Consider the following 13901-nt stretch of genomic DNA (forward strand, 5'->3'; position numbering starts at 1 on the left):
GAATCTGATCTAAAATTAATACGACGTAAGTATGACAGTAAAACGCCGAAAGCGGAGTTAGAAAAATTAATAGCACTTGATGAGAGTTTTTTCGGATGAATGGATTGTACGAAGATGGCTTGAACGGCAGCTGCACAATTTTCTATGTTTCGCCAGGTACTCTTGGCTTGTTAATCGACAAAAAGCGATGGCCTGCCAAGTTTGCGTAAAGTGCATTATTATTTAGAAACATGATGTCACTTAGAATCATTATGGAATCTCGTCATTCAGGACGAGGAGGACGATGTGGCCTTTTTAGTTTCGATACAGTCAATTTTAGATCGCTTTTAGTAAAAAAATATTCCTAAAAATATTGCAATCGCTCTCCTATTTAAATCAATAAATAATAACTATTATCTATAGAATAAATAATTGCATACAATAAATATCATTTTTCTTTTTACAAATTAACTTTGATGAACATCATTAATTAAATTATTTATCGCACATATTGCTAGACAATTTTTGACATATTTATAATAATTATACTATTTAAAAAAACAATAAATCTAATTTATAAAATTTATATATTATGTATAAAAATATAAAGTCACATGCAATTAAATTAAATAAATGTGTGTGTTTTGTGTGAGTTTACATATACATGCAATGTTTAACTAATTATAATTAATATTTATCTACATTCAAATTACAATGTTGTAAAGACATACCACGTTTTAACAACTAAACCACAGATATTCCAATTACGAAATCAACCACACGTGATCTGACTTGTTTACTGAAATTAAATTTAATACTTGACGTCATGTTAATCGATGGCCAAATGTGAGTCGCAACCATGCATAAATAAATTGGAGATCTTACGACTCGAAGAGAATTTGCAACGGTAGCTAATTTTCTCACAATTTTGATCGTAAAACACTATTAATTAATATCGCCCACAAGAAATAAATATATAAATTAAAACGTTCTTTTTAAAATTTTAATGCTTTTTATTTGTGTTCGATAACAACTATTAATCTTTTACAATTAAGATCGCGAGAAGTATTATACACACACACACACACACACACACACACACACACACACACACACACACACACACACACACACACACACACACACACATTTAGTACAACTTTATAAGTATATATTTATATTTTTCAATATATTTGTCATAATTATTGATAGGTGATTGATAGAAAAATGATTATTGGAAAATGATTATTGGTAGAAAATAATAATTTTTCACACAAATATAAGCGCCAAATAAATAACAGATAAATAAATAGTCAAATTTCTGAAAACGAAATACAAAGGCGGCCAAATTTATCGGATTACCGCGCGTAATACTATTTTTTTTTTTTTGCAATAAAGTAGTATTACGGCGCGCATCCTGCTGGATGGAAACTAGGTTACACGCTGAGTTGTCAGCCTAAAAATATCTGCGAAGAGCCAACAGAAACATATCAGCAAGACCTATCGGCACGGGAAATTCCGGCGACGACATCGTTATTAACACGAAGAAGCGTTTACAGGATCTTTCACGCGATCTTTGCGTCATTTGCGATTGCCACAATTGAATATCTTATCGACTTTTATTCCTATATAAGTATTTTTATTTAATTTTATACAATAATTATATATTATCGAAAAATATGTTATTTTAGAATAATACAAAGTATTCAAATTTTTATCATTTTATTCAAACGTCCAGATCTCTCCCTAAATATAATAAAAAAAGACAGTTTATTTTCATAAGTTATAAACAAATTTTTTAAAAGTTTATGATTTACATATAATCTGTTTTTTTTCTTTTCTGTATGTGTAAAATGAAGATTATATTATATTTAACTCAGTTTATAAAATGTTAAAATAAGTGAACAATTAATCTATAATTATTATTTTAATGTATTTTTATGTATGTGAGAGAGAGAGAAAAATCTTCAAATTAAAATAAATAATAAATAATATTCATTCATTCTCGTTAAAATATTAAATATAAATTCCTCATGAAATCTTTCTAGGGATAAGTAAGATATTTGTGGGACACTTTGCGTATCCAGGACATGTCATGCGTTCAGCGTGTGTACAGCTCAATCCGTCACGCTCACGTGCTCGCATTGTTACGGCATTCGGCCGGATTTATGCAACGGGCTGCACACTCGCATCTGCAGTGCAAACGTCTGGAATCACGCATACATGCACAATCATTTACACGAGCTAAATTCGTACATCAAAGGGAAAGCTTTTAACATCCGCGACCTTCGACAGAGAATTGACACTTCTTGGCGACAATCTGGTAAGAAACATTATCGCTCTTGTCGATGTGTGTTTTGTAACCCAAGACGTTATTTAAAGTGTTGTAACAACCATTTTAGACAAACTTATGAGAAAAATTGTCAAAATAACAAAATTCAGAATTATTTTTCAAGCGATACGATATTTGTCGGGTAAAATTGAAATATTCTTATTTAATTACAAATTATCTATGATAAAGAATTGATAATCGAAAAATTTACGATACTTTCAATTAATTTAACTTTGACAAGACAATTTGATTATCAATTGCTTCAAACGGTTAAATAATTGTTGTGCTATTATTTAAAATGATAGTTAAAACAGAGTTTTTAAAATAAATTTTATACATTTAGCTCGAATAAAGATATACGATATTTTTGTCACATATGCACGAAACAAGCTCGTTAACTCCATGTCTAGTTGATGTTGAGAAAATAGGTCTCGGACTAGCCATGAAATTGGATCGCGTCACACGATGCCGATTCGCTTCCGAGGATGACGACTGCAGCTGAAACGCGATCGATGCCATAATAGCATGTTCCGAGAAGAATAATAGGAGTGGAGCGACTTGCACGGATGCGATTTAAAAAAACGCAGCTATCATTAATTTCAGTCGTAAAAATCGTGAAACAATTGATTTAATCCGCGACTTTTTTTCTCTTTACTGTTAATAAGTCTCTCAAAATTGGCATTTCTCTCAATTGAATTTTATGTATATGATAAGAATATGATAAGAATATCAGAAAAAAAGGATATATTCGCATAATAATAAATATAATAATAAATATTGTTATAATATATTAATAATTAAACATGTTCTAAAAATACATAGTATATTTAAATACAAATTAATGAATAAAAATAATAATTAATTTCTTGATAAAGATAATCTTCATTTTTTTGTAATTTTAATTATGTTTATATAAATATAATTTAATCATTTGAGAATTATTTTTACAGTCTGAATAATTTAGATCATTATCTGAATGCAAACAAATCGAAACAACTGCTATATATACGATATTCATATTATGACCACTTGGACTTTACTTGCGTTAGACTTAAGAAGTTCATTCACCTATCATAGGACGTTCTCCTCTTGTTCCATGTATGTAAACGATACTAGTCAAAATAAAAAGCAATAAATATGTCGATTCATCAAATATATCATTTTAATAATCCTTGTTTCTGTTTAGTTAATTAAATTTTGTAATTTTTTTGCGTTAATTTCTTTGACAGCTACAGACATTTATAAGTACAAACATATTTTAATATATTTGTAACTTCTTTCATTCAAGCAGAAAATTTAAGAAAAATTTAATTTTTTACACCACCTGTTTTCCGTTTTGGAAATAATAAGATAGTAAATTTAACTTTTTTTCTTAATTGAAAATAAAAGAATTTAAAAGAAGATTAAAACATAATTGTATATGAATGTTTCTTATCGTTTTGGGAGCAGAATACATTTGAAATATAATACATTGAAATCCACTCGCCTCTGTATTTGAATTCTATTACTTCAGGTGGATACATAACGTTCGTAACGAAAGATATATTTAGATACCTACAAGAATATAGCTATTAAAAAGATATATCTGTATGCATTTTTGAATATATAAATGCACATAATGATGCAACTAGATGTCGCGACGATATTATCAGGTTAAAGGGGGCACTTTTCTCTGCGAAAAAAATATGATTTGATTGGCGCGATAGCGAATGATGCAGTTGGCTCGACCGCATATTTTGCAGCCAGAACGTAAGTTGAATCGACGAGCATGAATAATAGAGACTGAACTGTCCTAGGTCGAGCCGAGGATCGATAGAATCGGCAGGGAACGTAACAGGTGTTCTCTGTCGCGGAAAACTCGGAACGCGCGTGGAAACGCAACTTTTTTTTTTCCTGCACGATTCTCTTCTATGCGACTCGCGGAAAATATTCCCGCTACTCGCTACACGAAACGGACTTCACCTTTTTTTATTCATAACCCTGTATAAGGATTTTTTTAAATAAACAATTCCAAAAATATTATCAGATCCTATGAGCGGTTCTAATTTTTAGACACGGAAGATACACGTAATTTTAAGCTAGACAAAAATTAAAAGATTATATAAAAATTAATGACGCATATAACATAAAAAAAAACTTAGAATTTCTAATTTTGTAAATCGTTTTTAATTAATTAATGAAGAATTAATTTCTCTGAGTTATTCGCGCACTGCGTGATCAATTTTCTTTGTTGATAAATATCGTCACAAAGAGATTAAGTCCCGATCTTTGTGTACGTAGCTCGTGTATCTCCAAGCACATCTTCGCGCCGTTTCTTTATCTAAAGAAAAAAATAACTAATATGAGAGTAATTCGAGACTCTCTTCCGACTAATATTCCGTCTGCCACAAACGTTCGATGTTACGCCTGTAGTGATGCTTCTCTCGGGCGTCAATTTTAGACACGATATTGATTCTAATTTTAGCACTGTTGCGTCACAGTTATTTCCGATCGTGTTTTATGACTCTGAAAAGTTTTTTTTTTTTCAAAATCGATAGTTAAGCGAAAAATATCGAGTTTATCGTATAAAATCTACAAATCGCCGCGAGACTTAGTTTTTACAACGAAAACAGATGATTACATGTTCGTTCTATTCTGTAATATTCTATTTTCACGATTATAACACATAACTCTGTGTGTAAACAAATTCAAGAGCGATCGCACGGTTAACTTACGCTCCGAGGATACTTCGAAACATTCGCACGTCTCTCGATTTAATTATTATTTCAAAGTTACGATATATTAATGCGCTTTCAAAATAATCTAAATTAATACAACAATGTCATATAAATTTACAATAAAGAATTATAAATATGTATTTAATTTAAAAAAAAATATATATATATATATATATATACACTTCTTCTATATTTCAGTAATAAAAATGTTTCTTTTAAAAACATATATAGATAATCCGTATAACAAAAAATTTAAATATTTTTTTTAGAAATAACAGAAATATATATATTCTCTAAGATTAAAAATTTCAACAATTTTAAAAAATCTAAAAAGAAATTTCTGCTTGATCATGAACGTTCATTTAATGACATTCGTGACCCTGAAAACGAAAACAAGCTGCATGCGACTGAAAAATATCGAAAGGGTACTACGTTGTATCTCGCCAAGCATCGTATCGATAGTTATTATGCCGTTGGCGAAGAGGTTTATTTGCGGATTCCCCCTATGTCACGCTTTCGCGACCATGACGACGAATTGCTCTATTTCAGGATATTTTATAGACTGGAAACGACGTTACTGCCAAAAAGTTAATTCTGTGTAACGAAAGGAGAGACTGCTATACAATAAAATATATTTTCTAAAACTCTATATATCAGTGTCATCTCTATATATATCATCTCTATATGATATCACTATATATATCACCGAAAAAGAATGTAATATGTGTTTTATATCTTAATATTTTAAAATGGGATCCTTCATCAGTAAGATGTATTGTCCACATAATAATAAATAGTTCATCTTTTTATAGTAATAGTTTTGCCAAAAATATATTCGTGAATTTTACTTATTTTATATGATATATATAAATTTAAAAGTGAGAGAGAGAATCAAAAAATCTTCGTGTCGAGTATTTATATTTTGTAAAACTCCAAATAAAATTTGACATTACAATTTCAAAATTAAATGCCATCGAGCTACCGACACTTGGCTCCATCTAGTAAACTACGTCCACGCCTTTAGTAATGTCTCTTCAGCAAGCTGGATGAGTTCTTCGACTTCGTCGATAAACCGTCACGATTTGTTTCGTTCGCGATTTTGCTCATCGTCGGAAACGGCTACAGATTTCGCGAATCTTACTTGACTGCGGCGTTTAACAGGATCCTACAGATCCCACTGAATATTCTTGTAAATCTAATTAAATTAAGACAATCTAGCCACGAAATAATTTAATCATCATTATAAAAGATATAATCAAATTAAGTATAAAAAAATTCAAATGTTTTTTTTGCTGAATATAAATATTTAAATCCGCTGAATAAGATTAAAAAGGGATCATTATTAATCTTTGATTAAGATTAAAAGATTTTTATATCAACGGCACTAAAAAATTGCAACGACAAGATATACAGGGTGTCCGTCAATCGGACACCCTGTATATCTTGTCGTTGCAATTTTCAATCGCATGCACCGAATCGTGTGCAGATAGAGCAAATAAAACTGAGAAGAAAAGTCCTGTACCATTTTTTTTTATAACGCTTAATAAAAGAGTTATTATTGAGTGATGTCTGGCAATTCAACGACGACCTTTAACTGGACGCACGTCAATGAGCCGCGCGCCTGACATGTGTGCGTGAGCGCTCAGCTGTACGCCTCACTGACATGCGTCCGGCTAAAGATCGGCGATGATTGGCCAGACTTTACTCAATAATAACTCTCTTATTAAGCATTATAGAAAAAAATGGTACAGGACTTTTCTCCTCAGTTTTATCTGCTCAACTTGCATACGATAAGTGATGCGATTGACGCCGGACACTCTGTATATATCTTTCGGCTAGAAAGATTAAAATTTACCAAATACGGACTAAAGAGGCACTCGGCCTCTTTCTGTATAGATCTATTATTGTTTTAATTAAGATAAATAAAAGATCGACATACCGATTGCGGTGGCAGTGGCGAGGTTCGATTGTCGTAGGATCTATAGACGGTGGTCGCGTGGGTGCGAGCACCATTCAACGATCCGTAACCGGGTGTCGCATTACCACCGACGTGATTCCCTTCCGATGATACGGTATTCTGCAAGTCCGCCAGTAGCGCATCTGAAAGCAGATTTAAGTCCAATTTATATTTCGTTAAAAATGCGAGAGACGAATCAATTTTCACGGGAGGAGTCGATCCTCGACTTCGAGAAAAGTTCGGTTAAAACACGCGATTTTTTTTACATACTATCTCATCACTAAATTTATCAAAGAATCTCCACTATTTCGGGCGCACTCTGTATAATGTTTGAACATAAACAGAGAGAAACATCCACTGTAACTGATTGTTATCGTGTACTAGAGATAAATATGTGTAGAAACGATTATTTCTTATTTCATACTTACGTACGGAATTAATTATGTATACAGATTGACATTTAACTTTATGATCAAAATTATCTGTTATGCAGTTATCGAGAAACGTTTTCAGTAGGGAAATATAATGCAAAAGAAATTTCTTATAGCATGCTTATATAATTTTTTTTTTAAATAATATTTTAATATCTATCTCCATCTCTTTTAATGGAATAAAAATATTAAGTAAATATTGAGCAGACTTTCAAAAAGTCAACAGTATTTACGAAATATTTATTTTATTTATACGTGTGTGACACAAAGTATTTTAATTATATATTCAATTATATATTATTATATATTTTAATTATATGTGTGTGACATAAAGTATGCAAAAGCGTAAAAATTGCTAAAGTAATTGCAAAATTTGCTAAAGTATTTGCAAGTTCCGCAAAAAGTAAACGCCGTTGTTAGTCCAATCGAGAATTCACTTAACTAATTTTGAGCTGGCGTGCGTAAGTAAAAAAGAAAATGTCACGACATTATTTCACGATGACGTCATACCCGGTGCGTCGCTACCGCGTCCTTGACAGGCGCCTTGATTGTCACGGCATATTTAATTTATTTAATTCGTAATGCCAAAGGTCTCCCTTCATTTATTGACAAGACCAAATGAGCAACATTAAGAAATTCATGCAAATATAAATACCCTTCACGTGTGTAAAGAAAAAAAGGAACAACAAATCCGGGAGAAAAAGTTAAAACTATACAAGAATTAAAACTACATTTAATAACAAATATATTTGTGTATGTATTCGTGCGTATATATGTGCGTAAATATTTGCTGCGGACTGCTGCTATCCTGAAGGTTAAAACAAGTATGCATTTTTTTATTGTCGTGTTTGCACAAGTCAGTTACGACGTACACAGAACGACGTACTCGAGAAGAATTGCGAATCTTTTTAGTGCAGATTCATATTCTTTTTTCTATTTAAATTATAATTGATTTTTCATATGCATTTGATACGAGATTAAAAGCTTTATCTTTTCTGAATATATATATTTTCCTTCCCCATTCATAGAAAAAAGGATTGGAAAGGAAATCTCTTCAAACTGTGGAATATGTGGATTAATAGAAATATATAACATTCCTAAATAATTTGTTTGTTGTTCCGTCTAGTTTAACTCATCCTTTAATCGGCTAAATAATTAAAGAAATATGCATTTACCGAGAGTAACGAGGTTACTGGTCGCTTTCTCACGATTATACACCTGGTACAAGTTCTCATCCTCGGATAGGTACGCGCATCGCGTCGTCTCCATCGCGAGAGAGTCTCGAAAAGGCACACGCGACACACCCACTATTTTCAGGAACGTTGAACCCCGCGAGCGCGAGTTTCAGGCCGGCCGGGTTCGGCGAGTTTCGGTCAGCAAAAATGCGGAGAAAGTTTGTCCACAACCGAGAAAACCAATCCGCCAACGAGAGAGGATTCTCGATCCTCCCGGCGTGGTCCGTATTTTTTTCTAAGTAACTTTGCCTCGAACAAAATCGACTATAAAAGAACTAAAAAATTATAAACTGTAAAAAAACAAAAAAATTATTAGGCTATTTTTTTCCGCAAAAATGTTAATTTTGTTACACGCACACACACACACACACACACACACAAAACGCGATCTCAATTTTAAAATTATTTCAATTCGAAAGATATGTATCGAGAAATTTGCACGCTAAAAAACGATAATATAGTTCACCGAAGCAAAATATAAGAAAGACGAAGTGAACTGCGACATCGTGTTAAAGATTGGCGCCGATAAGAAAGGCAAAGTTTATCAAGCATCTCAATCTCTCTGCAAATTTATCGCGATATCCAGCTTGTCGCGCCAATTATGTACACATGTATTTCTGGAATTATTATCATCATTATTATCTCTTCGTCTCATTTATGTCGCGGAATGCGAAACAGCGTAAATCAATCGAAGCTACTAATCTAAGTTCTAATCATATCGAATCGAAAACAAACTTTCATATCATATCGTTCGCGTGTAATTTCTTTCACCTCGAACAATTTGCACTTTTTTTCCAGCCGTCAATTATCCGAATGACTTTACTCCGATTTTATTAAACGCTCCAACTACACGTGTTCAACGAAGCGGATTGGAGCGACAACGCATCAGCGTCGACAGCACGGCACTGATTGTCATTGAAGTTCGCGGGAAAGCGATACCGCGAGCTGTAGGAAGGAGCGAAACGGCCTTCTCCTCATGGAGAGGAGAAGGAATAACGTAAGACATATAAGTCGCAAGATGATAGTGGGGCATTCTCGTACATTGGATGGAAGTTGCGGTATTCAGAAGAAACGAACGCGAGCTTAGGTGACTGGTTTCACGACGACTCATTACGAGGAAACCGATTGAATCGAGCATAAGAGTGCTTTCGAGGAAACTTACAGCTATGGACTCTAAGAAAGAAGAAATGTACAGAGTGTCCCAAAATGAATTTGATGACGATTTTTCCCTCGAGGCATCAATAATATTCGCGTTATAAGTGATTGTAAAAAAAAATTTTTTCCATGAATTAAATTTCGCTAAACAGATAAAATTATATTCTTGAATTCATTTCAGATGGAGTTTTTTAATAAAATATTATTTAATATAATTCTTATTGCAATTTTTAAATTTAAATTTTAATTCAATTTTAATGCAAACAATTTAAAGATTGCAGCAAATATTTTTTTCAATTTCTTATTAAAAAAAAAAAAAATTGATCGACTGAAAAATCATTAAAAAAACGTTCATCAATTATAAGATATGATATATAATAAATCTAATTTGTTTCTTTTTTAGAAATTTGAAAATATGAATTTATCAACATACACATTATCTTACATACTTTATTTTGATATTATTAATCAGAATTAAACAAGAGTTTAAGAAAATCTCAGCAAAATTAGTTTCAATTATTCAGAAATGTGTTTAAGTCGATATATAGCATGTTCTTATATTTATTCTGGATATTGGAATTTATAAATCTTCATTTTTTGAATTAATTTAAAGTCGGTTTCATTTATAATTTCCTCATAAATTTTAGTTATTACAATAATTAGTAAATATATTGCATGTTGGGTCAAAATCTATTTTTGCTACAATTTCGAAGAAATACAAAAGACAAGGGACCTTTCATACTGAGTGGCTAAATAAACTAATCGCTTAAAGTGCTTTAAGTACTTCAATAATCTGAATAGCAAACAATCCTGCAATATATTCAGTTGAGCTAAACATATTCTAGATGGCAGGAGAAGGCTGAATGATGAAGTATATTTCTCGCAAATTCTGACATAAAACGTCCAGTTCTTAATATCAAAAGAGACATTTGAGATGAGAAAAACATATTCTTTTAAAACTATCAGTTTTGTGCGATTATGAACATATCTTGAATATTTTAATTAATAATGTGAATAAATGTTTGAATCATTTCGCACAAATAAACTCATATATATATACTAATAACTCAAAAAATATATACTAATAATTCAAAAAAATCTCGATATCGCATTCTCACTCGAAATTCATGACGTTTCCGAAACAGGATTTACATTATTTTAAAAAATAAAACCCATCAGGGCGTTTAGATTCATCATATGCAAGCGCAGCGTGTGCGCCTCTAATGCAATCTTTTTTGCTCGACATATGCCGCGGGAGCATGTTGAGTAATCGTCTGAATGATGCTTTAACATTGGCATGAAGCCTGGCTGAGCTTATCGAGGTCTATTTTGCACGGCTGATTCATACCGCGAGTCCGACATCAATATCGTGCGTAAAACGCGCGTGTCTTGCGTAAACCGCAAAGAGCAGGATGGAGTCGTGACGACGACTATTATTCTGTCACGATCGTTTCTCGTTATTACCGCAATATAAATTCCTACTGATCTGAATTACTCACGAAGATTCGCCTAATCTCGCGTTGCGTTAACTCCAAACTAGAACGAGGGTGAGATGAAGAAGAATTATATCAATGAATATAAGAGATATTATCAAATTCTCACAAGTAATTCCAAAATTGATTTTTTTCTAAAGTTTTGTTTCCGAAAAACATTGTGTTCATTAAATAAAAAAATAACTTTTTTAATATACGTATTATAAATATATGTATTATAAATATAATTTTCATAAAATAATTTCTCTTTTTATATTCAATAGAAAATGATGATCTAAAGTAAAAAAGATATATATATATATATAATTTATAAAAATAATAAACAATTACTAAAATGAGTTAATAAATATATTTTTTATAAAAATTATTACAAGCATTATTGTCAAAATTAAGATTAACGAGAAAATTTTTGAACAATACTTACTAACGTATTGCTCCCACCGTGCATGACGTTGAATCGTCGCCAAATGAATCGGTGAAATCGGCGAGACAGATCTCATCACGTCTGTCATTTTTACGCGTTTTCAAGAATCTCACACGGCACTTTTTCTACGCGAAAAACAACGACAAATAGGGTAAAGCTAATGGGATATTCTAATGTTCAAATGCCAATAACAAATCATATTACTCCGGAAATAAATCAAGCATAATCTTAACAAAAAATTATAAAGATTGTAGTCCAAACGTTTTCAATCTTTTGATTTCATATTTTGTTTTAATTGATCTTCATCAAATTATATATTATCAAAAAAATGATCAGGTATTTTTTTTTTTATAGCATCGTTTGATGTTTTTTACAGAAATAATTTCTGACAATACCGTACAATCGTATAATATATAATCGCATTTTAGATTATGCAGATAGAATCGCGAAAAGTGGATTTATAATTCTCCTATAGTTTTTAAACTGTATGACATATAACTGTATATGTTTATCAATGCCAAATTCATTTGGGACTGGTAAACATATACAATTGAATTTTTTTCAAGATTATTTTGTTAACGAGGAAGAATTTTGGCGATGAGAGAAAAACGAAAACGACGCATGACAATGTAAACAAGCGAAAGAAATTCTTATTATATACGATCAAAAATATCCGCTGCTCGTTATCGATAACGATAATCGCCGCCTCCGTCCAGATTCTCCGTAAATCACACGTCAACTGAATCCGCCACGCAGTGTGTTGTGTTCTAAACTTTGCTAGAACCGTGGGGTAAAAATAAATCACAAATTAGAGCAGAACTAGCGCGAGTTCGTTCTGGACCGACTCGATACCTTAAATCCTACTTCAAAAAGTGGCTGAATTTCATTTACAAAGATCATGTAATGTCACGCGATGTTACCTCGGCATATGTTTTCTTTTCAATTTCTTTCAACAGAATAGACATGTGCTGTTTTACTGATAAGATCTCCTAATCTTTAAATAATTTAAGACAACACATATATAGATTTAAAAATCTTAATGTCAAAATTAATTTGACAAGGGCTATTCAATAAATAAGTCTATAAATAAAATAGAAAATAATGCCATTATTCCCTTAATTAAGAATAAGTGCATTTTGGACAAACATTGTCACGGTCAAAAGATTACGCGAGACCGAGAACGAATAGAAGTTGGGAAGTCACTTCAATAAGTACCTCGTTATCAACGACGCGTCGACGAGATCCGTCACTACCTAACACTACTGGACACGCGAAATGACACAAGCACGTGCGCGGATTCGGCGAAAGATGATTCGCGGAGATGATCGATCAGCTGCGGATGTCTGGCGGGACTAGACGGCACTGGCACCACGTGCTGTTGTAGCCGTGGCTTACGAAATCTCTATATTACGTGAAATTATCCTCCTCCTCTAATTCTCTCCTTCTTGTTTCAGCCGCGACGCGCGCGCGATCCCTTTTAATATAGCCCGCCGATTTGGCAAACCGCTCTTCACGAGATATGTCGGAAGATTAGATCGAGCAAATATCGAGAACGGATATTCTTCATCCGATTGATAAATCACGCTTCGAATTAAAACACGCTGTAATTCACGCGCGAAATAAACTAGGCAAAGTATCGCCACGTATGAGACAATATCTTATATTCCAGCTGACAATGAGAGAGATGTAATTCTTTTTCGATAACTATTTTCAAAAAAATATCACGATAATCGCGAAGAAATCACAAACACCAATGGCATTACGAATATGAGCTCCTTTGCGAACACAATTTTTTCGTCCGGTTACACGGTCAATCGATCGACTGGTATCTAAATTGCGGCCGATCCATTATCACTTCCTACATATTTCCATCATGAGTGAAGCAGATATAGAAACACAGGCAAGACTGACCTCATATGGAAGTGCAGGTCTCTCGTGGAACGATGAGAAAGACAGGAGATATCTACGCACCTACGCTCACCTTGAATTCATATTCGTATAACAACCGATCACCGATCGTTAAGATATGCACAGCAATGTCATATATGTAATAATCATGAATATATCACGAGAGCTAATCGTATGTAACCAATAATCAGAAATTGATCAAAGAGAGAGAGAGAGAGAGAGAGAAGCATAAATATCATATTCCAATGGATGTCTAATTATATCATTTCC

General features: G+C 32.5%; 1 protein-coding gene across 8 annotated transcripts in view; it reads right to left on the minus strand.

The window, feature by feature from the left end:
* Window positions 1–13901, minus strand: part of LOC126848242 (paxillin-like) — a 28349-nt gene that overhangs the window by 7948 nt on the left and 6500 nt on the right. For 2 of the 8 annotated variants that reach the window (XM_050588989.1, XM_050588985.1), the window contains exon 2: window positions 6968–7128. In XM_050588989.1, coding sequence (XP_050444946.1) covers window positions 6968–7128 — 161 coding nt within the window. Of the gene's footprint in view, window positions 1–6967; window positions 7129–8591; window positions 8942–9422; window positions 9561–11723; window positions 11849–12384; window positions 12471–12938; window positions 13095–13486; window positions 13505–13901 lie in introns of those variants that run through there. The other 6 variants (XM_050588988.1, XM_050588986.1, XM_050588987.1 and 3 more) reach the window with 6 other exon arrangements.

The sequence above is a fragment of the Cataglyphis hispanica genome, chromosome 3 (assembly GCF_021464435.1).
Source record: "Cataglyphis hispanica isolate Lineage 1 chromosome 3, ULB_Chis1_1.0, whole genome shotgun sequence".
NCBI lineage: Eukaryota > Metazoa > Arthropoda > Insecta > Hymenoptera > Formicidae > Cataglyphis > Cataglyphis hispanica.